This window comes from Hordeum vulgare, chromosome 6H (assembly GCF_904849725.1).
Source record: "Hordeum vulgare subsp. vulgare chromosome 6H, MorexV3_pseudomolecules_assembly, whole genome shotgun sequence".
In the NCBI taxonomy this organism is placed as follows: Eukaryota; Viridiplantae; Streptophyta; class Magnoliopsida; order Poales; family Poaceae; genus Hordeum; species Hordeum vulgare.
Genome location: NC_058523.1, coordinates 109,268,349 through 109,295,068, shown reverse-complemented (window position 1 = coordinate 109,295,068; position 26,720 = coordinate 109,268,349). Strand labels below are relative to the sequence as shown.

The 26,720-nt window shown below is 42.6% G+C and overlaps 3 protein-coding genes across 3 annotated transcripts; all 3 read left to right on the top strand.

The window, feature by feature from the left end:
• Positions 1 to 14,202: 14,202 nt before the first annotated feature.
• LOC123402825 (B-box zinc finger protein 22-like) lies at positions 14,203 to 15,658 on the top strand. Its single transcript, XM_045096783.1, has 2 exons — positions 14,203 to 14,509; positions 15,107 to 15,658. Exons 1-2 carry the CDS (start codon positions 14,279 to 14,281, stop codon positions 15,521 to 15,523), a joined length of 648 nt encoding a protein of 215 aa, XP_044952718.1. The 5' UTR covers positions 14,203 to 14,278; the 3' UTR covers positions 15,524 to 15,658.
• Positions 15,659 to 16,383: 725 nt separating this feature from the next.
• LOC123405178 lies at positions 16,384 to 16,725 on the top strand. Its single transcript, XM_045098973.1, has one exon. It carries the CDS (start codon positions 16,384 to 16,386, stop codon positions 16,723 to 16,725), a length of 342 nt encoding a protein of 113 aa, XP_044954908.1.
• Positions 16,726 to 17,257: 532 nt separating this feature from the next.
• Positions 17,258 to 19,012, top strand: LOC123405177 (triacylglycerol lipase SDP1-like). The gene is made up of 3 exons (XM_045098972.1): positions 17,258 to 17,419; positions 17,689 to 17,808; positions 17,909 to 19,012. The coding sequence occupies exons 1-3, from the start codon at positions 17,258 to 17,260 to the stop codon at positions 19,010 to 19,012; spliced, it is 1,386 nt and encodes a 461-aa protein (XP_044954907.1).
• The last annotated feature ends 7,708 nt before the right edge of the window (positions 19,013 to 26,720 follow it).

The window sequence follows — 26,720 nt, the reverse complement described above, 5'->3', positions numbered from 1 at the left end:
TAGGAAAATAAATAAAACTTCATTGTGGCCATGATGCAGTCCAAGAGCCTAACCCAAATAACCTAAAGAATGACTACATATTATATTTCTCATATTAATATAAAAATAAATTTGTAGTCTAGTGGAGGTACGATAGATAACTTTTGTACTTTCTAGTTAACATAAAAACTATACACCTACATATAACACAAGCAATTTTTGCACGAACAAAATTGGATAGCAGAAAAGTAGTTTGATAGCCAAACACATTTGTAGTTAAAACAAAAACAAAGGTGCCACACCTTGATTTGTCACCAAATTATATATATATAAGCATATACTTTTTCTTCACACAAATACCTAAATATATACTGCTTGTTAGTTTTAAACCACATTAGATGGATTCATTCATGAAAAGCTAGATGGAAGCACATAAGTAAGATCGGAAGCATACAACGGATCGACATTCTTTCCGCAGCTCGTTCCTGATGGAACTCCCATGTCATATATAAGAGTACATGGTTGACTATCAACACGACGGAACTCAATGTTTGGTTTAACAACATCTTCAATAGAAGATGTATATGCAAAAATAAATATATTTTGCATCTTCGAGGCCCAAAAATACCTCCCCAACGGAGGGTGTAGATGGAAAAAAATACATCATGCATCAATGTTTTAGGTGGCATCAATTTTGTTTAGTTGACAGTTTGCCACACCTTAAAAAAAATTCGTCCTCCGCCTCTGAATATACTAACGTATAAATGCAGGGGGTGTGTGGAGGCTCACCAGCAGGGGCGGCTGTGGGGCAGCGACGCCGGGGGGGTGTGGGGCACCAGGGCTGTGCCGGGGGCGGTGGGGCGGCGGCGGGGGGGGCTATGGGCACCGGGGAGGCGCCGGCGGCGCCCGGGGTGGCCGGGCGACGGTGGTGGCGGCGGTGGGCGTCCGGGGAGGAGAGAGAGAGTGGCCGTTTGAGAGAGAGAGAGAGAGAGTCAGGGTGGGGGCGGGACGGCCGTTAGTAGATTCATGAACTTTGTCGTGTGCTGGTGGACGGCAAAGGGTCTATACTCTTTCTCGTCTGCCTCTGGACTCTTTGTCGTCTGCCAGCAGATGGCAAATAAGGGGAGTAGTTTGACCTAAGTTTTCCCCAGCTAGATGGGCCCAACCCAAAGCTTTTCCGTGTGCTTTTCTCATCGTTGCCGTCTGCAGCTGACGGCAAAGAATTGACTGTTAGCAAAGACCTTCTTTGCCATCAGCCAGTTCTTTGTCGTCCGCTTTGTGGGAGCTCACGGCAAAGACACTCTTTGCCATCAGCCACCAGACGGCAAAGATTTGGCAGACGGCAAAAAACTGATTTCCAGTAGTGACAAGGCCCTCAAGGGTGCACCGGCGCTAGGAGTCCTCCTCCTGCAATTCGGTTTAGGAAGGAGGAGTCCTCCTCTTCCTTCCCACCTCCCAATTTCCCTTTTCTTTTTCTTTTCCTTTTGGTATTTCTTTAAGTGGTGACATGGGCCCCCTGGGCTGACTCCACCAGCCCACTAGGAACTTGTGGCACCACCCTATGGCCTTGGGCTCACTCCCGGGTGGGTGGGCCCGTCCTTGTGAACTCCCGGAACCCATTCATCACTCCCGGTACACTGTCGGAATTGCCCGAAACTTTCCGGTAACCAAATGAAACCATCCTATATATCAATCTTCATTTCCGGACCATTCCGGAAACCCTCGTGATCTCTGTGATCTCATCCGGGACTCCGAACAACATTCCGTAACCACACATATAACTCAACTATACTAAAACATCATCAAACCTTAAGTGTGCAGACCGTGCGGGTTCGAGAACTATGTAGACATGCCCCAAGGCACTCCTCCGTCAATATCCAATAGCGGGACCTGGATGCACATATTGGATCCTACATATTCTCCGAAGATCTTATCAGTTGAACCTCAGTGTCAAGGATTCATATAATCCCGTATGTCATTCCCTTTGCCCTTCAGTATGTTACTTGCCCGAGATTCGATCGTCGGTATCCGCATACCTATTTCAACCTCGTTATCGGCAGGTCTCTTTACTCATTCCGTAATACAAGATCCCGTGACTTACACTTAGTCACATTGCTTGCAAGGCTTGTGTGTGATGCTGTATTACCGAGTGGGCCCCGAGATACCTCTTCGTCACACGGAGTGACAAATCCCAGTCTTGATCCATACTAACTCAACGGACACCTTCGGAGATACCTGTAGAGCACCTGTATAGTCACCCAGTTACGTTGTGATGTTTGATGCACACAAGGTATTCCTCCGGTGCCAGTGAGTTATATGATCTCATGGTCATAGGAACAAATACTTGACACGTAGAAAGAAATAGCAATAAAACGACATGATCAATATGATACGTTCATAGTTTGGGTCTAGTCCATCACATGATTCTCCTAATGATGTGATCCAGTTATCAAGTGACAACACTTGCATATAGCTAGAAAACCTTGACTATCATTGATCAACTGGCTAACCAACTAGAGGCTTGCTAGGGACATTGTTTTGTCTATGTATACACACATGTATCTATGTTTTCATTCAATACAATTATAGCATGGATAATAAACGATTATATTTAAACAGAAAATATAATAATTATTATTTATCAATGCCTCTAGGGCATATTTCCAACAGTAGCAAGTCAAGCACACCCTACACATGCAAGTCTAAGAGTATAGGAGCGAAAAGTAAAGACTTGCACATGTAAATAGAGCATAGGGATAGGAAGATCAAACACAAAGATTGACATGGAGATTTTTGGCGTGGTTCCGATCGGTGGTGTTGTGATGTCTACTACACAACTTTATTCGTGTAGACTATGTTGGGACTCCAAGCGCAGAGTTTTGTAGGACAATAGAAAATTTCCCTCAAGTGGATGACCTAAGGTTTATCAATCTATGGGTGGTGTAGGATGAAGATGGTCTCTCTCAAACAACCTTGCAATCAAATACAAGAAATCTCGTGTGTCCTCAACACACCCAATACAATGGCAAATTGTATAGGTGCACTAGTTCGGCAAAGATATGGTGATACAAGTGTAGTATAGATAGTAGATGTAGGTTTTTACAATATGAAAATGTAAAAACATCCATGTATCAAGTCTAAAACCGCGAGAAAAATAGTGTATGAATGCTAGTAATAAGGCCTAGGGTTCATACACTCGCTAGTGCAATCTCTCAACAATGCTAACATAGTAGAATCATATGATCATCCCTCAACATGCAAGAAATAATCACTCCAAAGTTCCTATCTAGCGGAGAACAATAAGATGAAATTGGTGTAGGTAGTAGAACCACCTCAAAGTTATTCTTTTTGATCAATCTTTTTAGCTATTCCTATAAGTGTCACAAACAACCCTAGAGTTCATACTAGAATAACACCCATGATAAATATCAATCAACCCTAATGTCAGATAGATATTCTAATGTCACCTAAAGTATCCATGGGTAAATTATGCGACATGCATCAAACAATTTGAGATCCATCATATTCAATCCAACACAAATAACTTCTAGGAGCACCCCAAGATTTCTGTCGGAAAACATAGTATGAAAACATGCAATCAACCCCTATCCACAGATCCTCAAGGTCACCGGAATCCGCAACTTGATGCCATAACATATATCAAGTGAATCACTTCAGTACTCCAATGTCACTAGGGTATCCACATGCAAGACATACATCAAGTGTTCTTAAACCAAAATATTCAATCCAACATAAGGAGATCTTAAAAGTAAAGATTCAATTCATGACAACAAGGTAGCAAGGGAATAACATCATATGATCCAACTATATTAACAAGGCCCATGATACATCAAGATCATGCCATCTCAAGAACGCCCGCGAGAGAGAGAGAGAGAGAGATTGAACACATAGCTACTGGTACATACTCTCATCCCCGAGGATGAACTAGTCCATCCTCATCACAACCTTCGCCGAGAAGATGAACATGTCCACCGGAGATGATTTCCCCTCTGCGGACGGTACTGGAAAGGCTCCAAATGGGTTTTTCATCGATACAGAGAGTTGTGGCGGTGGAGCTGAATTTCTCTCTTTATTTCTGGGGTTTCTGGTATACATAGGATTTTTTAGCGTTGGAATCACGCCAAACAGAGACACGTGGGCCCCACAAGCCATCAGGGCATAGCCTAGGGGCGTGCCATGTTCGCTTGTGGCTCGCAGGTGGCTCCCCTCCGGTGGTTCTTCGCTCCAATATTGCTTATTTCCTCCAAAAAATATATATATAAGTTTCGAGCGATTCCAAGAACTTTCATTTTCTGCACAAAAACAACACCATGGTAATTCTGGTGAAAACAACGTTAGCCCGGGTTAGTTCTAAGTAAATCATACAAAGCTCATCAAAAACATATAAAATTATTGTAAACATAGGCAAACATGGCATGGATACTTCATAAATTATCAATACTTAGAGATGTATCACGAACCCGAAGCTTAATTCCTACTCGTCCTCGAGTAGGTAAATGATAAAAGAAATAATTTATGAAGTGTGAATGCTAGCATAGTATATAAGTTTGATCAATGATAATTCAAACACTTTTTCTAACATCATAACCATCAACTTCTTCATAAAATCATCATGGTTGAGTAGCAATAAATTCACATGTCATGGTTCAAACAATGCATTCTCTTGAAACTCAACGTCATATGTTCTTAGTCATCAAACAATTTGAATGTTTCACCAAGTCTAAGTAAGAGCTCCACATACTAAATTATCATAGACTCTTCTATGATTGCTAATACTCAAAGCATATTTTTAGAACAAATAACATCCATCAAACACAAAGAAAGATAGGGGTTTAATGTTTCGCCTCCCAACATATTTATCATAAATATAATTGTCAATAATAATGAATCGTGATCAAATATATTTGTGTGGATATATATCTTTGGATCTTTCCCCACCACATGGTGATTTCCAACTAATTGACAAGGTTGGAATAATAAGTTGACTCAACATGAAAAGTAAGTAACACGAAAGTAAATAGAATTTGCCTTCACAGAGGGAAGCAAGTATTTGCAGAGGTGCGAGAGATCATTTTTTAAACAGAGATGAATATGTAATTTTGAGTGGTGTGCCTTTCCTGTCAATGTCACAACAGAGTTTTCAATATCTTCCATGCTAATCGCATTATCGGCGGTTCCCAAACATAATTGAAATTTTACTCCCCCTCCACCATTCAAACACATTCCATGGCTAGTCGTATCCAAGGGTACCATCCAAACAATCAACTTTTAGGGGGGGTTCTTTTTTATTTATTTTTGTATTATGCAGGATTGGGCATCCTTTTTACCAGCCTCTCTCGTGCAATGACAAGTGAATTAACATTCATCTTGAGAATAATGCACTTAGCATGGAAGATAATGACCGCCCTGCTGCTCCATGAGTGGTACGGGCACACAAAACGAATGTTTATTTGAAGGTTTTAGAGGTGGCACATGCAAATTTACTTGGAATGGCAATGAAATACCATGTATTGGTAGGTATGATGGACTCTTATGGAAGAAATTTGGCTCAAGGATTCTGATGCACAAGTAGTATCTCTACTTAGTACAAAGTTTTGGCTAGCAAAAGGTTCTAAACAAGCACCACACTTTGGAGGATCCATGACAATATAACTTGTATGCAAATATACCCAAACATAATCGTTACGTTACCCTCCTTGTCCAACTTCAGCAATTTGATCAAGATTCAAAATAATTAATGGATATTCACAATCATAAAACATGTCCAAGATAATATATTTTTATGTGAAAGTTTTGTTTCGGGGGCTTCTGCACACAATCCTTAGCCAATGCTCTCTGTGGACTATACCTAAAATATACTAGGTAAAGTTGTTAGTTCAAGAGAATGTATGTTGTCATGCATTATCAAAACCACCAAGGGAGCATATGTGCTTTCACCACCGTTATTCACTAATCCATCTTCAAAGAAGGTATTGACGCATCCACCTTGCCAGGCCTGCCGTCGACACCGCCAAAACGCTAGACAACGCCACCTTCCTGCGTGCATCCATCATCACACATTTGACGTCGAGACCCCGTTGTGCCACACCGCCTAGACCCCCCGCTGTCGATGTGCTATATGCCATACCACACCACCTCGTAGCCCCTCTAGTCAACACCTGCTCCAAGAAATGCCCTTAGGAGGGAGAACGTCATCGAAGGCTCTGTCATTGTTCGATCCGGGAGAACCACATCTAGGGATTCCCCCGGAGCAACCCGAGCAAAGTAACACAGACCACAACGATGATGCCTTAACAAGAAAACGACGTCAAATGCGTCGCCATCATCCTGCAAGACCGAAGCCGACGCGATTTTCATCGACGTTCGTACCATCCTGACCCGCAGCTGATTGGAACCGCTCGGTGCCACGTCGAGAAGATGTATGCAACCGTCGGAACTTCGAGGATCTCTAGTGAGCCATTAGCACGTCCCAAGTACAGTACACGGCCATCGTCGACGCCGCCACCATCGCCCATAGGATAACAACCGTCACCGATCCATGTCGTGTGCATCCCTCGCCGCTAGTTGCAAACAAACGACGGACCTCGCCCAGGTCACCACTGCCGCCAAGAAAAGACGCACGCCAGCTGTATAGATTAACCACACAACCCGACGCAAGAAGGATATGCATGGAGCCGAGTCGCGCCGCCGCAAGCCCCCAAATCGTGACGCCCTAGCCCAACTACTCCGGCTCGGTGACGCCATGTGATGGCCGCAGGGGAGGGAAGGGGAGGGGAGGTGGTGCTGGGCGGCGGCTAGGTTCCTCCCCGTCGCATGCGGGGGCGATGTCGGAGGTCAGGGACACATAGATGTGAGATCTTGGCCAATATTTATTTTCCCTGTGTAGTTTTACCTTTTGTGCTTGAAATATTTGAATTGGAATTCTTTTAGAAGTAGCACTGGATGACGTCTCTCCGGCCGAATGTCCATGAACATTACTTTTTTGAAGGAGTCCATGAACATTTACTTATTCGTTCACATATGAGGACGTCCGTTTGAGAACCGTCTTTTGTCTTTTGGCACTAGCAAAAGGGCCCGTGCGTTGCATCGGGTGTAAAAAAATTATATATATAGACAGTTAGAAAAAACTACCACTAAAACAACATTGCAATCAGTCAAACAACCATATAACAACAATTTTTTAAAATAATTTTGGTTTAAAATAATTTTTCAGTTTCTAAATCACATATCGTTATCAGAAAACAAACTAATAAGAAACATGGATATGCTCTTCCTTGATTTTCCACATGGCAAGTTGAAACACTTTTGTTGTCAAAATCAAAGTACAGCATCAAAAATATTGGGATAAGATTTCCCATTGCACTTCCAATATTAATTACATACCTGATCGTCCGATCTTAGATAAACAGGAGTAAAGGGGAAAAGGTATCTCATTCTCATCCATCTACCTATCTATCTGAAGTTCTGAACTTAGCCTCGGCGGCGAGTTTCTCCTGCTCTGTGATCAACAGGTGCCGGTGCTCGGTCACCTTGTTGGGGGGTGTCGGGGTCGCCGCTTGTGCTTGAAGGCATTTGTAACTACATGAGTTAGTGTAGAGAAACTACTTAGAAATTGCAGCTCGGTGAGGTTGGTAGGATGTGAAGGAAGCTGCTAGCTGAGATGTAATTTCAGGTGTAGTAACACACTAACAGTACCATCGGGACAGCTAACAAAATACAGGAAACCTCATCGCTACACAAAGCTGAAATACAGGAAACAAAACTGAGCCACGATGCCATCTTCATTGATTCATTCACACGCAACCCAGCAGCAAGTCTTTGTCAGAAAATAGCATAACCTACCATTCTGTGTCGAGATGCCATGTAGGAAGGAGACATTGCCCTGGCATTTTCCGAAGAAGTCGTTGAACCTCGCCGAGAACACCTGCAGTTGGTCGTCCCTAACAGGGTGCAGCATTTCACGTCGAACTCGTGGTACACATCATAATACTCTGTCTCTGGTGGTGCATTGCTATCCAGGCGTACACGACGAGGCGTCTCCCTATCCGGTGCTTCAGATTCAACACCGCCGGACCGATCGACAGGCTTATATGGCTCGAACCAATACGAACCTTGGAATAAGTGGACGCCGACATCGAGGAGCTGCTGGGACCAGGAGAAGGAATTGTGGAGGCCAAGGGAGCAGACCTCCAGCGCGCCGCGGCGGATTAGCTCCAGACATTGGGCGGCGCCGACGAAGCCATGCCCACCATTCACCGCGAACATGCTCAGATGCATCTCGGCTGCAACTAAGGGGCTAGGGCGTGGGGCTATGGGGCGGTCAACCAGCTTCCGCGCCGACACGTCCGGATGCGTGGATTCCGAGGCATGGCTGAGCGTGCCGAGAACCCGCGGGTTGATTTGAGCATGCCCAAAACCAGAGGGTTGGAGGTGGCGGTACGCGACGACCGGTGGCACGCGATGAGGCCGGAGCTAGGCGTGCCAGGAGGTGGCGACGCGTAGAGGTGGTCGGGTGGAGATGGGATCGGGGGAGGGAGGATCGTGGGTTGGCTAGCCTTTTTTTTCTCTGCGTTTTATTTTACTTAACACGAGGACTGCGGGTTGAATTCCGAAAACTACAGGAGCGTTTCTACAAAAACGAAACATTTTTCTATTTGTATCACTTGAAAACGTACCACAGGTTGAATACCGAAAAATCGAGGAATGTTTTTATAAAAATGTTGCGACGGACAGCAGAAGCGTTGCACGCTTTATTATTATTACTAGCAAAAGGACCCGTGCGTTGCAACGGGAGAAAAACAATTATAATCTTCAATGGTGCTGATCATATTATGTCTTTAAAATTTTAGGACATTTCTTGAAATGCATGAACATTTTTGAAATTAGCAAACATTTTTTTCAATTGCACTCAAAAAATAACACACAAACTTTTTTTCAAAATCATGGACTTTTATTGTTTTCACCAACATTGTTCTCAAAATTATGAACATTTTTCTCAATATGCGAATATTTTTACAAAAATCCTGAGCATTTTTTGAATTCACAAACATTTCTTATTTTCTTCAAACTTTTATTTCAAAATTCCCAGTTTTATAAATTGCAAAAAAAATTCAAAGTTCAAAATTATTTAAACTAAAAAATGGAACAGAAAAATGAAAATAAAAAATAAGACTAAAAACAGAGGCACGAACCTTTTTTAAGATTTCTACACGGACTTTTGTTTAAAATCGTTGACTTTTTTATTTTATGGACATTTTCTCAAAGTTTAAACATTTTTATATGTAAACATTTTTCAAAACTCCTGAGTAGTTTTTGAATTCTAAAAAAATGTTTTTTTGAATATTTTATTTCGAAATTCTCAGTTTCTTAAAATTGAGAAAAGTTGTTTGAAGTTCTAAATTATTTAAAGTAGAAAAACAAAATGGAACTGAAAAGAAAAATAAAAAATAAACAGGCGCCCACGCATGGGCCGGCCCAAACAGGTGTGCTGCATCTTTTTTCAACATCCAGAGCGTAATATAGGAGGTGCTTACATGGGCCGGCCTAGTCCGGAGATTTTTCTGTTTGAAACGTTTTTTATGACTTATAGGTGGCATTGGTGGGTAATTTTAGTCAACTTTAAAGGTAATTTGGATGACGTACGGAAGAAGCAATATTTGCTTTATTAGTAAGGCCCTGTTTGGAACCACCCAGATTATATAATCCAGTTTTTATAATCTATTTTGTCCCCCAACAGGACAGATTATGGTGTAGATTATAAATACTAGATGGATAGATTATTAAAAACTCATAATCTACTCTACATCAGCTAAAATCAGATTATGGATTGCTAATGACCCATTACCCTTGTAAAGTTGGAAATAATTACATCCCTACCATCGCCACCCTCCTCTTTTTTTTTAAACAAAGGGCAGACAGGTCATTATGCAATATAAGACCTGGATTATAGTTTATATAATCTGGCCTTCAAACATGTTCACCTAGATTATTTTTATAAACCAGATTATATAATCTATCTTTATAATCCAGATTATCATAATCTATTATGATTCCAAACATGGCCTAAATTAAGGAGAGATGTGTTTGAGAAACGTGGTTAGAGATGTCCTAATATCTCATCCCGTGTATACCACATTTGTGTGGACAAGAGAAGTCCATGCAGGCATGCACGCGTCACCTTCCTATGTTCCCTTGCATACATTGCGGATACCACATTTGTGTGGACAAGAGAAGTCGGTCCAGAAGACAAAAAACGTGAACACACGAGATACGGCTAGGTAAGCTAGCCACGGTCTACGGGTAGTTAGCCGGAATATGCATTCTCATTTCACCGTGGCAACCTAGTGGCCACACAATGCTTCAGCTGGATCGACCGTGGTCCTTCCCGACCCTGCAAGTGCATCTCATGGCGACGTTGACGTTGGATCCACGGACCCATCTTGAGTCGGGACAAGGCCAGTGTATCCGCCACAGATCTTCTTGCCCGTCGAGATCTCTTTTGGATGGATATTTTGACGAGCTGGATTTGGTAGCCATGACTCCGTTGTCTTTTCCAGTGCCAGACAGGCGTTGTATTCATCCGTAGTTAGACGTTGTATTCAAAAGGAAAGGAAAAAAGTTGTACCCATCCTCTAGTTAGACTCGCTAATTGCCCTGTGTTGCAACGAGGAAATGCGCATTCTAGATAATAATTTTCGTAATTAACATGGCTTTCACATAGCTGGAGGCGATAATATTTTCTATAAATTATTACATAACTAATTAACATACATGATTAACTGTCTGTCCAATAAATTACATTACATGTACTCTTCATTTGATGAGAGATAACTGAAACATTTTTTAACTGAAACATTTTTTAATGGCTGCATGCGAAATGAACGAAATGAATATGACTACAAACTCTTCATTTATGGAAGAGACATCATCTTGATACGTATACATACCAATTTTCTTCTCACCGATGGCTTATGTTGTCATGTGTCGTTAGATTGCACCACTCATCCCGAACCATTTGTTGTGTTCCTGATATGTGGGGAACAATGGGGGAACATGTACATGTACGTATAATTACGCAATCCCTCATGGCTAGATATTGGCAGAGGAAAATAAGTTAATACTCGGGGGTCCATAAGGACCCCGAAGGTGGACACGAATTTGGTGCTCTTGGGTTCCAGTCTGACTCTCTACTGTCAAGAAATATATTTGATCATGTCCAGGAACACTTTTACGTATGACACAATATAACACAATATGTAGACACTTTCAACACTTTCAATACGATATAAAAAACTTATTTTGTGTAGTCTGCAGATATTTGAAGAAACCTAGTTCATGTAATCTGCAGAAAATTGAAGAAGGCAAGAAAGTAATAAATATTTAATATGAAGGTCTAGAATTCCCTCATTGGTCCTGCCATATTCGAGTTAGTCGCTCGATCTTTTCAAAAAATACAAAGATCTTCTATGAGAGTTATCTGCTACCTTGCATACATTGTATTACCTTAGTTTGTACCTGACATCCATGGTTGACATCCATGGTTGCACGAGCATGTAGCTGCATGCGAGCTCAACACTAAACCATGTGTATCATGTACGTGATAGTACCTTCATCATATTCATAAGATTACCTCGCCTCTCGCGTGTCCTCGTTCTTGGTGGATGTCGGGTCGGCGAGGGTGTAGATAGAGATCCAGCCGTGTTGCACCAAGCATTTGTGCAGCTCCAGAGCCTGGATCGTGCTGCACCATGCGAAGACCACGTCCCGGCGCCCGAGCACGGGCTTTCCCTTGTCGGTGGCCACCACGACTTAGCCGATCCAGTTGCACTCCTTGCAACGATGCCTCAGATGGACACCCCTCGTGTACACGGCTGATGGCCGGGGCAAAGGGAGTGGCATATAGGCACCGAATGACCCGGTACGCGGCGGCGTGGCCAAGCAGCACGTGTGGAGGGTCAAGTCCGGAGTGGAGTAGCGACATTAGGGGACGAGCCAAGGAGGTAGGAAGGAGGGAAGGAAAGGGGCTTGCGGCGGTTGCGGAAGGAGATTGGATGGAAGGACGTACATTCGGTTTCAATGTAAGGGTTTTTCAGGGCTTTTTGTTTATTAGTTGGTTTTTGTGGGATAGGAAAATTCGGTGATTGGTGGGAAGGGATGCTCGATGGGAGGGGGGAATGGGTGGGGAGTGGGAACGGATGAAACGAACGACAACCTAGGTACCTAGACTTTAGGAGTAGAGATTATTTTTGACACGATGACCAAGGCACAACATCATAGAAGATCTTGGTCAAATTATCCTTGCGTAATTTGTTGGTTAGTAGCAAGTAAATTAATTAGGAAAATAAAGAAGAAATACACACAATCAACATACAGATTCTCTCCTTACAAAAAGAGATGCATGCAATTGTGAGAGAAATACTTTCTTTTCTTTTGCATTATTAGAGATATCAATTAGGAAATTTAGATATGTGATCTTTTGTACGTTAAGAAAATGTTGATTTGAAAGAAATGAGTGGAGAGATTCTCTCCTTTTTCTAAAAAAGAGATACATGCAATCGTGAGATAGATACTTTCCTTTCTTTTGCATTAATTATATATATATCAGTTAGGAAAGTTAGATATGTGATCATTTGTATGTTAAGAGAGTGCTGATTTGAAAGAAAGGACTGAAGGGAAAATAAATCGATGGATAGAAAACCAATTGATAGGGATAGTGGGAGTTGGGATAAAAATAAAACCAGAGTACCAAAATAAACCGTTACCATGCTACCAACTGATCCATTAAGAGTAGAGATTCAAGAATTTATAAGCCTATGTGTAAATATGTTTGAGAGTTTTTTATAGTTGGGTGCCCTCGGTCAGTTTTTATCTTCGATCCGCCCCTCGACATATGCATTTCCCTTTTAGGAGTAGAGACTAATGTAATTTGGTGATATATGGAAAATATAAATAAATGTGATTGAGCCCCTTATGATAAGATTAATTAATTCAGATTTCATATTTAAAGATTTATCATAAATTAATTAAATTTGATGATGTGTCAAATTATTAATAAATGTGATTGAGCCACTTATGACAAGATTAATTTCAGATTTGGTCTTTAAATATTTATTAAAAATTAATGTAATTTGGTGATATATAAAAATATTAATAAATGTGATTAAATTATGGTAAGGTTAATTAATTCAGATTTGGTCTTTAAAAATTTGTTAGAAATTAATGTAATTTGATGATGTATGGAAATATTAATAAATGGTATTGAGTCACTTATGATAAGATTAATCAATTCAGGTTTGGCCTTTAAAGATTTATTAAAAATTAAATCTAATTGATTCTTTCACATAAATACATTACTAAATATATGATGATGGATGGACGGACAAAAAAAAAACAGACGAAGGTGAGGGGTGAGATGAAAATAAACCGGGAACGAAAACATATCATCACGCAGACTGCTCCTTTAAAATTAGACTGCTTCTTTAGGATTAGAGATAAAATATAAACAAAAGTGCATCAATATGTGGGTGGATGTTTAGAAGGACAAAGTTTTTCTTAGTCCACGAGAGTTTAAGTTCTAAACTTAACATTGATGATTTCATTTTTCTAGATTTATTTCAGGCCTCTTAACGATGTGTCTTCAATGGGAGAAGACGTTTCCATCGAGTAAGGAGACGCCTATAATGACTTTATCAATCTCAAAATGATCTACCAGCTCAATCTTCTCAAGGTGTTCATAGAATAGGTTATATTTGCGTGCGTTTGTAGGATTGAGTGTATGTGTATACATTTCAGTATCTTCGTCTATACCGTACTGTGTTATTAAATAAAACAAAGTGAAATTGAGGAAAAATTGATGCGCCGTGGACTCGACTAAAAGATCTCGGGAATTTCTCCTAGCTATGACTGCGATGGACATTCGTGTAGACACCTACGTGGCTCCTTGGCACAACATAAACCTCTTCTACGGCTAACCGGAGTGTCATGCGTCGGCCTGTCCACCGCACAACGCTCCAGCCGTGGCTAGCAAGAAAAGTAGAAATTCTCAGAAAAGGGGAGCAGGCACTGTACGTACTAGAATTACCGACGTGGCATGTAGTGCAGCTCGTGCAGGGCAGCAGATATTTTTTCGGACAACGACCTCCACCTACCAAAACAGGCAAGTGTCCGTGACGCTACTAATACCATTTCCCTCTCCCTCCCGTCTCGCACCCTCTCAGCATCCATCCTCGAGATTTCTCTTCCCTGCTAACGCCGACGCGGCGCGGCCCTACAATCGTACATGCTCATGAAGATCGGGTGCGACGCGTGCGGGCAGGCGGAGGCCGCGGTGCTGTGCTGCGCCGACGAGGCCGCGCTGTGCCGCCGCTGCGACGCCGCCGTGCACTCCGCCAACAAGCTCGCCGGCAGGCACCACCGCGTCGCGCTCCTCTCCTCGACGACGCCGGCCGGCTCGTCCTCGCCCGGCACCGGCGACGACGGCGGGAGCCACCCCGCCTGCGACATCTGCCAGGCACGTACTCAAGCTTGAGTTTTGTTGCAAAGAAGAAGAGTTATGATTGACGGATGCTCCATTTGATGTTGTGCTGGATTGTTATGTTTTTCTGGCTTATTTGACCTCCCTTAACTATTTAGCTGTTTTCTTGTAGCTTGTGGTTTGGTAAACTGTTTGTCTCAATTGTGGCTTTCCAATAAAATGTTTGAAAACCTCCTGAAATGATGAGAGTATTTAGAACATAGCAAGCTATTTTAAATAGGGTAAAACTACCAAAATATGAGGATTGTGGGGTGAAAGAGGAAATTACCCTTATATGTACAATTCTTTCTTTCTAAACGTGACATGGTCTGCAACCTACTTTATTTACTTGGGGATTGTAATTTCTAGAATTCTTATTAAAATATAAGAAAGACGTTTTGTTTTTTTTTGTGCAGAAAAAAAAGACGTTTTGTTGTTAAAAGGATTTTTGAAAGAACCACTTAAGATTTTACTCCCGAGCATTTTTTATACTACCTAATGTAAAAAACGTTTTTATATTATGAGACGAAGGAGTAATTGACCTGAGTCTTTCATTCATAAATATGTACGATGTACTTATATATGACATTACAGGAGAAAACGGGATACTTCTTCTGTGTGGAGGACAGAGCCCTCCTATGCAGAAGCTGCGACGTCGCCGTCCACACCGCGACTCCCCATGCTTCCACCCACCGTCGATTCCTCATCACCGGCGTCCGCGTCGGTGTTGATCAGGATCACATCGGCGATGTCAGTGGCGCCACAGTCGTCAGCCCCAGCAGCAGCAGTGCCAACGGAAGCAATAGCATGCCCACCTCCGAGAACTTCGCCATTGCCAACGGCCAGAGGTCGGAGGACGGTGCGGGGCTGATTGGGGGAGGAGAAGACGACATTGGCCAGCAACAGCAATGGCCTTGGAGCGATATTTTTGCTGACGATGGCGTTGGCATGGATCAGCACCAGTGCTACCCTGGCTTCTCTGAACCTGGTTCCTCCAGCCTCACTGGATGATGAAAGCTCCACTTATATGGATTAATTACGTTATCTGTTCCATATAATACTCCCTCCTTTTCTAAATATAAGTCTTTTAATCGATTTTATTGAAATCTATACAGAGCAAAATATTTGAATGTATATTTTAAAATATGTTTTTATATTGTTCATTAATAAAATCTTTAGAAAAACTTATATTTAGAAACGATGAAAATACTTAGTTGCTGATTTAGTACAATGGATCGGAGGTAGTATGTATTTGGCATGAGTTGATAGAAACAACCTTTATCTTAAAATAAGTGTGGCTGTTTTAGCATTATATTTATATTAATTTAATATTAAATTTACGATATTTATTTTATAACAGAGGGAATATATAAACATGTCTTTTTACTTAAAAAAGAAAGCAAATCATTACAGTTAGTTCTATCCTGTATTTTCCAACACTTGGCATGAAAGCGACATACATATATCAAAAGAATAATATACATTCAGTACATGCACGAAAAGAGCATGAGGAAGAAAAATAAAAGATCAAACGTAAACTTCCCTAGATACACACATCTATTACCCCCACAAAAACAAACACCAATCAGCACCACAGAATTAGCCAACAAATAAAAATCTAACAGCTCTCCACCATCCACGCAGAACCACAGTGTGCATTTAGCAATTAAAGTTAGGCTGACCGTACTCCACCTTCCTACAGAGAAAAAGAGGAGAACATGCCCAGCAACGTCCCCTGTAATCACGGGACCATCCAGCCACCAGGATCACGGGCGACGTTGACATTGGAGATTGGCATGCCCCCTCCCCCTCCTATTCCCCGCCGCCCCCCTTTCCATCCTCCGCGCGGAGTCCTAACTCGGGGCGGCGCGATGGCGGCAACGGCCGGGGCGGCCGCGGAGATCGTGCGGGAGATCGCTGCCGTGGGCGCCGCCGACCTTGTCGCCGCCGCGGAGCCGCTGCGGGCCGACTTCCTCCGCCTCGCGCGCAAGGTGTCCCTGCTCACGCACCTCGTCGCCGAGGTCGCCGAGGCGGCGGGGGAGGACGGCGCGGCCGAGCCCGAGGCGACGGCCTGGGTGGCCAACCTGCTCCGGGCGCCGCTGCGGGTCGAGATGGGCACCCGCCGCCCCCTTGTCCTCCAGATGGTCCACGACCCCACCGCCCTCGATCCCCGCTGCCGCTTCCAGGTGCGTGACGCGCTTCACCTCTTCTAGGGTTTCCCCCCCTTCGTTCCCCTCACAGATCGTCCTCTTCTTGGACGGCCGTGATCTCTAACGACTATGAAGCAGAGGACGTCCCTGATGACAAGGAGGACTCTGCTTGGTGCACGGTCGACGGCGGTGCCTCCTTGGCAAAGGGAGCCGACAGGGAGAGGTTAGCGGGGAACGCATCGACGAAGGACGGTGGCTGCCCTTCGCCTCCGGGGAGCACGTCGATGAACGACGGCGACGGAGGCGGGGGCAGCGCGAAGACGTCGAGGTCGTCGGACAGCAGGCGGGAGGAGTTGAGGAGGAACCTCGACGACGTCACCGGGTTGACCAGCCGCTTCTCTGAAGTCCCAGCAGCAGGGATGGTGCTGTTCTTCTTCTTCTTGCTGCCATGGCCTGCCTCCCCACCCATCCCCGTCCGCCTCCCGCGGCCTCGGCCTCCGCCGGTCCACTCGGCCGCAGCGGCGCCGCGCTCTACCCCACCTACGCGCGGTTGCCGGCGACTACCGCCCCCGGAGGTGGCGTCTACTCCCTGGGCATGCTCCTGCTGGAGCTGCTCACTAGCAAGTCCCTGACGCACGCGTCCCTGCAGGAGGCGACGACGGCATGTCCAGCATGGCAGCATCTGCAGGACGGCGGTGGCGGAGAGAAAAGGGAGGAGAGGAAGGAGATGGGAGGCCGTAGGGAGAGGTGTGGTGTGGTGTGATCTTGCTGCTGTTGCTCGCCGGCCATCAGCTAGGGTGGCTTCAGGTGCACGGAGGTGTCAGTGGCAACTTGGGTCGTCCAATTGACACCTGAATCGTCAGGTGAAACAGAGCATGTATGAACCTGATCTACTCTTTTTTCTTCATTTGCTGAAAGGTGATATCCAATCTTCTCTCATCTTGTTTTTTATCGAACTGAACTAGCACTGCAGTGTGTCACTAGGCAATCCTACTCCAAACTGTATGTTCTCTGATGGGTTGACAGCTAACGGGAGAGGATTCTCACACTTTGCATGTGGTTACTTATCTGAACACTCTTTGCATGTGGGCTTCAGGTGCACGGAGGTGTCATGTGACAATTGTTATGCCAGCCACTCTTGCTCAGGTTTTGAATGTTCCTTAATCCATTCTTTCGTGCACATTTCAAATCTTCACCACATTAATCAGTAGTTTTACCAATGTTCGTTTTCTCTCTGTATCATCAGTATTCGAAGATCATACAGAATCCTTCGTATTCTGAGCTTCAGAAAGCAGCAAGTCAGGGTAGGCGATGCACTTGGGAAAAGCTCTCTGCCATCAGGGCAAACTGTGCTATTGAGCTTGCATTAGATGAATGTGTTGCCCTCCTGAACCACATGCGTAGGCTGAAGAGAAGTGCAGAAAGAGCAGCCGCTTCACAAGGATATGGTGCTACAATTAGACTCTGTCCATCTAGAAGGATTCCGTCATGGAATCTCATAGCAAGAGAAAATTCAACTGGTTCTCTCGATGAGGAGTTGCTCACATCTCCCACTGTTACGAGCCATCAAGAAGTTGGAGGAACTGCTGGGCCATCTAACAGAAATCACCATCTCCAACATAGTATACATGATAGCAGTGACAGTGAATCTGAGAGTATAGACTTGAACTCATGGACGAGAAGTGGCGGCCCTCTCATGAGGACAGCCTCGGCTAATAAATTCATCAGATTTGTTCAGAACCTTGAGATTGACCCAGAATTCAGAATAATATCACCAAAGGGAAGTGAAGGTGATATTTTGACACCGAATAGTAACTTGTTTGCTGGTCACCCAATTGGTAGAGAGCCAGTTGATAATCATCCAAGGCCTGTTACTCCTGGTAGGACCTCAGGCAATACAGGTTCCGATCCTCATGATACACCTGTTCCTAGGTCTCCATTTGGTCTTTCCGCGAGTATCATGGTCCCTGAAGGTGACTTGTTGCAGCCTGAAAAGATTGAGAATAGTATTTTATTCAATGTTGTCAGAAGGGATACTCTCTTAGCATCTACTGGTGGAATTGAACCTCATGGATCTTCACAGGAAGTAGATGTGGAAACTGTACCGACCGAGTGCCTTTATGGTGCTTCGGATGACGACGACAACGTGGAACTGAATGCCGATGATGAAGAGTTATATGATCGTGGAGATCGGAGATCTTCAGTTGCAGGAAATCTAGATTCGTTTGCTTCCATGGATTGTCAAGCTGAAGCAAGTACTACTCGATCAGAAGCTCCATCTCTCTTTGATATCTGTGTGGAGATTCCTACCATCTTATTATTGGAGATGGCCAGTTACAGTTTCATCTAAACAATGGGGTTTGAAACTTTTGCACGGCCTAGATTTGAGAATGCTGGAGTGTGTAGACATTCCCATACCATCATATTGGGGGTCTGTAGTCCAGTCTTATATTTCTTACCCTGAGCATTATGTACTATCTCACATGTTCACTTAAATTGTACCATCTTATTTGTTGTCTGATTTTTGTTTGTTTATAATAATACATGGAGAGATAAGGAAGTACTAATTTGTAATGGCTTTATTTATGCCGCTCTTGTGGTACACTTGCTTTCCCTATCCACTGAGAAAGGAGGATGGTGGATTCAAAATTTCATAGTTTCTTGCGTATCTGAGTTCTCAATTTTATGTAAATGTTGTATAGTATTTGTGTTGATGCGTTTGTTCTTGTAGATGCATTCTCACACATATGATCCTTTATATTCACATTTATTGACACTTATTTTGATGTGTTATTATTTTCTCTCATTATTTTTGTGTTGCTTCCTAGACTTTCTTGAAGAACAAATATTAAATTCTGAATTCATTTGAGACCTTGCCATCTTTATAATGAATAATCTATAAGAGAGTGTTCATACCATGTGTCTCTTCACACTTACTTTGTGGAGTTTAGATTGTTTTAGGTCAATGAAGTGGTTATGATATGTTTGAGAACACAATTCAAATCTGAAATTTTGAGAACACAATTTTTAGAACTGTGGCATTACAAAATACGAGTAGTTGTTTCGATTGAGGATTAAAGTAGAGGCATTGCTAAACTTTTAATATAAAAATTAATTTATAAATTATTCGGTTAGTCGTGCGTTGCACGTGCATGCTAACTAGTACTCCTAAAGATTACAAGATGTGTATGTATTCTCTTCATTTAGAAATACTTGTTACAAAAATGGACGTATTTACATATATATTAATTTTAACATCCACTTTGTATATTTATGTAACAAATAATTCGGTACAAAGGAAGTAATTAATAAAGGGTTGCACTTATTTAATAAATCAATATACCTCGATATGTATTTCTCATCATACTTTTTTAGCAGAGTACAATTGAAGTCGCTCACATACATGAGCTTACACTCACCTCTATGAATGCACGCATGCACATCCTATCCTTATGAACACCTTCAAGAGACTAAGCTCGCACATCATCTTTAGATTGATGAAGTCGCCACACACGCCTTCGTAGTCGACGGGAACGTCTCCTCCCACTAAACGCACATCGCTGAAAGACCTGAAATAAATCCAGAAAAATACAAGGACCAATGTCAAATCTGAGATTTGAACTCTAGTGGGCACGGGATACCACAATCCTCCTAACCATCCAACCACGGATTGGTTTGCTATTTCTCATCATACATCCAACGTTGGTCGACTCTTTGAAGTATCTTTACTATTCTCGTCGATTAATTTGGATACAAGGAAGTACAACAATATGTCTTTACGAAGAAGCATTTTTTTAGTTTCGCATTTTTGTTTGAGTATACAAGCAACGTAAATACTAGCTAGAGCGATGAGAAAAAACGTTTGGAGGCCGTCCTCCATGGTGATCGATTTTTTACAAAAAAAATTGGTTTAAAAGTAATCTGAAAAAATATGCAAGTAAAGAAGGATGTTATGCGTATATGTGTAAATTTTTAAGATAAAATACCTTGAAATACGATATATACAAAAAAACAAATTCATGACCTGAAATGATGAATAGTATCATGTGTTAAAAAGCACCTGGTTTGTCTTTTTTGTACATGCCTCATTTTAACGTACTTTTTTCTGAAAATTTACACACATGTGTGTTACGGCCTCACTTATCTTTGTATTTTTTCAGATTTTTTGAAATATAAAAATATGAATTTTGAATTTCAAATTTAAAGACCACCATGGAGGCCGAGCTCCAAAAGCAATTTTCGCTAGAGCAACTCTCAACACACACTACCAACATTTCACTTTCAGGTATACTTACTTTATGGGAAAGATGGTTTACTTACTTTATGGGAAAGATGGTTTTCCCTGCTTTATATTATAAAGCAACAACCAATCGATACAACCAATTCGCTCGGGCCGCAACATAAACGAGCCCAAAAGAAAAGAAAAAAGAACAAATGCCGACGCCGGCAGCTCAAATAAGCGAAGATGGCCGACAATCATTGCACCCTCCAGAGAAGTACCACCGCATGCATAGCACTCCGAAGCCTCGCGTACCAAGCAACACCTTCAGGAAGGAATGCGACGACGATGACGTTGTTGCCCGGACAAGTCTTAGGGTTTCTGATAGAGGCAAAGTTGTCCCTATGTTTCGATGAGATGGTGGTTATCGTTTTTGGTGGAGTAGACTTTGATGATTCGACTACGAACGTGCGAAGACGCCGCGCCTTAGCAATCGTTAAACCAACTCCGAGAGTTTATTGACCACGCCGGAGCACAATCAACCTGACCACGAGGGTTTGTTTCCTGCACGCAAATGAAGAAAAAGCAAGAAACTGAAATTGCAATCTGGAAATTGCGAATATAAGAGGAACGCTTTATTCACGAAAGTGGAATTATGTGACATCTTGGTCTAGTCAAAGAATACAAACGAGGAACCTGAAGTTGCAGCTATGGAGAACTTGTAATCTAAGCAAAACTCAAGTCTAAACGGTGCCCTAAGGGTTGTATATATGAGGGAATAGAGAGGGATTTTCATGACCCCTTGGAGGAGGGGTCCAAAACGACCCTAAACTCGGTTCCCCACATATACGGAGTGTAAAAACAGCCTATGTGAAAGTATTTCGAAATTACATGGGTGTGGCCCAAAAATAAGGTGATGCAACACCTATAATAGCCTATGAACGAAATTTATGAAGTGACATCTTGTATATTTCTTCCAAGTCTTCATTCTTTCCTTATGGCGGCTTCAAAATCCAAAAATCACCACTGGAAGTTCCATTGTTCTTTCCCGTGTGTGCACCTTCCCCTCCATGGTTGATCCCGCTCTAATGGACATCCTCCTTGTCCATGCTAGGTCCTTCATTCGTAAGCAAAACAAAAGTATCTAATTTAGGCAGCATCATATGTTCATGAACATTAGGAGAATTTCCAAGAAATGAAAGTATCCGGTAATTCAATTGGCGTGCGCGAGCTCTAGTAACTGGTCCAATATGTATAGCAGGTGTAACAATGGTATCGATGTCCTCATCATCCTCCCCTTCTGGAATTGAAGTCGTCCTCGATGGAAGCTCATCTTCCTCACCCAAATAAGGCTTCAAGTCTGCATTGTTAAAAGTGGGACTAACCCAAACTCTGCAGGCAGCTCAAGTTTATATGCATTATCATTTTTTTCTCTAACACCTTAAAAGGTCCATCAACACGTGGCATTAGCTTTGACTTGCGCAAATTAGGAAATCTATCCTTACGCAAATGCAACCAAACAAGATCACCAGGTGCAAAGACAACATGTTTTCTACCCTTATCCCCAGCAAGTTTGTATTTAGCATTCATACGCTCAATGTTTTCCTTAGTTACCTCATTCATTTTTAATATCAAATCAGCACGTTTTTTAGCATCAAAATTAACCTTCTTAGAAGATGGAAGAGGCAACAAATCACTAGGTGCATGAGGTATGAAACCATACACAATTTTAAAAGGGCGCGTCTTAGTAGTAGAATGCAATGAACGATTATAAGAAAATTCAATATGAGGCAAACATTCTTCCACATGTTAGAGCATATATCTCCATATGTGGTTTTGGTAATTGATGACAATTCTTATGGACTAATGGTTGCCTTAAGTTATATTTATAGGATTTGTCCATAGGCACTTCTTGAAGTCCATCTGTTGGGTTCAAGGAGTTTATATGATGACCAAGGTGGTATTCAAGGTATTATCCAAAGAATGGTCATAGAGACACTAGGTTGATCAAGTTCGTCAGACAAAGAGTAAATCAAGATGATCAACACACAAAGCGTACAAGATGTACCGAGAGGGATCAAGTGATCCCATGGTATGGTAAGCATTGTCCATTACGTATTTGTGTACTAACCCATGGACTTCGTGAGAGTTCTATGTGGGGTTAGGTGTGTTTACATGGGTTTGCGTCAAGAGGAAGATCTCATACAACCCATGGAGGATGACATCAAGTTGTGCAGGATGGTGGCAATGGACTTGTGAAGATATGCTGAAGTGCGGCTCACCATAGTGTGTATGGGGGAGCAATCAACTAGTCTTCATCAAGCCAACACAATCAAGAAAGGTGGTCAATCTTGAGGAAGCCAAGATCATCATCATCTAGCTCAATAGGACGAGGTGCAAGGTATAGGTTTGCCCTTGATAGGTTTTCTGTTTTAGGATAGATTGTTGTACTGTCAGGGGGGCTCTCAAGTGAGTAGCTTGATCGTATCATTCGTTGAGAGCTCAAACCATTTGCATCCTTGCATCATACTTCTTGGTTCTTGTTTGGTGTTTCTCTTTATGAGTTTTAGAGCTTATGTTCGTCTTCATGACAAGCTCGAGTTCATCAAAAATGGAGTCCATATGCATCTTCTATGATGTTTTCGATGTTGGGAGTTTTTACGGGTCTTATTCGAATAAGGGTTGTCACCATTTTCTTATGGGACTTTTCTCACTTGCTTCTTATTGATATTTCTATCTATATTGTGTTAGCTCATGCCATTAGCTTTGCAACAAACTTGGTTTCGTTGAATTCGGAGTCCGTATGCGAAAGTTACAGCAGTTTCACTATCCAGCGGTAGTACCGCTCCTGGTGCGAGCGGTAGTACCGCTCCTGTAGCGGTTGTTCCGTCCCCGGAGAGTTAGTACCGCCCCCGGAGCGGTAGTAATTTTTTACTACTACTCCCTAGCGGTAGTACCGCTCCAGGAGTGGTAGTACCGCTCTGTCGGACCATTTTTTGCATACTTTTTGGCCTCAACATACTTGGTGAACCTACCGAGCGGTAGTACCGCTCTATGCGGGCTGTGAGGCTTAACGGTTGGATTTTCCGCCACCTATGAAAGGGGGTCTTCTTCCCCATTGAACCTTATCTCTTTAGCTCGTGTTCTTCCTCCATTGTTGACCTTCTTAGAGCTTGCTAACTCTCAATCCCTCCAATGATTCTTGCTAGTTCTTGAGGGAAAAGAGAGATGAGATCTAGATCCACATTTCCACCAATCACTTTCTCCTCTAAGTGAGGGGAACCCCTTGGGTCTAGTTCTTGGAGTTCTTCGTGTTCTTCTTTGTTCTTACTCTCATTTTCCTCCCTAGAATTAGTTGCTTTGGTGGGATTTGGGAGAGAAGGAATTGGGCACTCCGTGTGCCCTTGCCATTGCATTAGTTGCATCGGTTGAGTTCTCCATGGTGATACGTGGAAGTGAAGTTTGAGAAGCTTATTACCTTTGGTACTTAGTACCCTAGATATTGTTCTTCGTGGATGCTTTGGCGTCCTAGAAGCTTGGTGGTGTCTCGGAGCTCAATCATTGTGGTGTAAAGCTCCGGGCAAGCGTCAGGGTCTCCAATTAGGTTGTGGAGAGTGCCCCCAGCAATTTGTACGGGTATCGGTGACCGCCCCCAAGGTTTGCCATTTGTACGGGTACGGTGACCGCCCTCAAGGGTACCTTAGTGGAATCACGGCATCTTGCATTGTGCGAGAGCGTGAGGAGATTACGGTGGCCTTAGTGGCATCTTGGGGAGCATTGTGCCTCCACACCGCTCCAACGGAGATTAGCATCCGCAAGGGTGTGAACTTCGGGATACATCATCGTCTCCGCGTGCCTCGGTTATCTCTTACCCGAACCCTTTACTTATGCACTTTACTTTGTGATAGCCATATTGTTTATTGTCATATATGTTGCGATCACTTAGTTGTTTATCTTCCTTAGCATAAGTTGTTGGTGCACATAGGTGAGCCTAGTTGTTGTAGGTTTTGTGCTTGACAAATTAAACGTTAGTTTTATTCCGCATTTGTTCAAGCCTAAATCGTAAATATTATAAAGCGCCTATTCACCCCCCCCCCCTCTAGGCGACATCCACGTCCTTTCAATTGGTATCAGAGCTAGGTCTCTCTTTATTAGGTTTAACCACCTAGAGAGTAAGGATGTCGACTAGGGGTTTAGGATTCACTGACACTCTTAGTTTCGATGGCACAAATTTTGATGTTTGGGTAATTCGCATGCTTAATCACTTTCGGGTCTTGGACCCGAATTTAGAGCGAATTGTAGATATGGGTTTTTCTCCTCCAAAGGATTCTCAAAATATATCTTTAGAGGATGAGAAAAACTCTTATCTCAATGCTCAAGCTTCTAATGTGCTTTTTGATGCTTTGAGCAATGTAGTTATATTTCAACTCATGCCATTCCGGGATGCTCATGAGTTGTGGACAAAGCTTCAAGATAAATATGGTATGTCCAAGATTTGTGGGAATGATTGTTCTCCCTCCACCTCCAGTCGTGTGGTCTTCTCAACTTCATCTACTTCACCTACATGTGGATTGCCACAAGGTAATGATATGGTGAGTAGTGGTGATCATTGCAACGATGATAGTGGGTTTATTGTTGATGATCCTTCATCACTATATTATTGCAATGCTTCATCTTTGGGCATTAACACTTCGAGCACTCTAATGTTCTACATGCTTGTGTTGATAGTCCTTGCATATCATGTAAAAACTTCTTGACTAAATCTCATGATGATATGCTTCCTATATCTTGTTGCCATGATAAAAATGTATATATTTCCTCGATTGGTTGTGGTAACGATGTAGAGGAAATTCATCACTCCATGGAACAAGATGTGGCCTTGCATGATGCTTCACGGGATGCTACATCATCATCTATTGTGACTCACTTTTGCCTTATGGCTAAGGCTTCAAAGGTATCTCCTACTTTGAATCCCAATATATCTCATGATGATGATGTTTATGATAATGGGGATGAGAATAATGATGAAGAGAGTGATAATATTGCATCCTTAAAAATTAAGGGTGAAATGATTTTTAAATCTCTTTATAAGAATAAACTTGCTTGTTCCAACTTCTTGGAAATCATGTCTATTGCCACTGAGGGCAAGAAATACATTGAGGACTTGGAAGCTCATCTCGTGGAGCATGAGGCCACCATTGAGACAATGGAAGGTCATGAGCGTGAATACGCTAACGAGATCGCGGAGCTATCTCAAGCTCTTGAAAATGAACAAACCACCAAGGAATCTCTTGAGGAAACCTTTGCTATAGAATTATCTAGATTAAAGGAATCCCATGATAGTGCTCTCGAGGTGGCTAATGATTTTAGAACTAAAAATGATAAGCTTTAAGTTGCACATGCTAAACTCGTTGAGGACTATGAGCACCTCGAAAATGGCTCAAAGGCTATTAAGAGTTCGCTCAGCGAACTCACCGAGTCTTATGCTCAACTTGAAGCTTCATATGATAAAGAGCTTGCCAAGTTGTCTTCTCCTCTTATAGTTAATAATGATGCTTGTGCTACTAATTCTACTTCTTGTGAAGCATCCATTTTAAAGGAGAATGTTGAGCTAAGGGCTCAACTCGAGTTGTTATCTAGCAATTATGGGAAATTGGAAGAAAGTCATGTAATGCTCACAAGCTGTCATGATGATCTTCTAGTATCCCATAATGTGCTAAGATTATCTCATGAGGCTATTACTACCAAGGTAACATCAAGTGAGCCTCATGTGGACATTAGCACTACTTCTAGTCAAAAATCTATATTGCCATGTGCTAGTCCTCGTAATTCATCTACT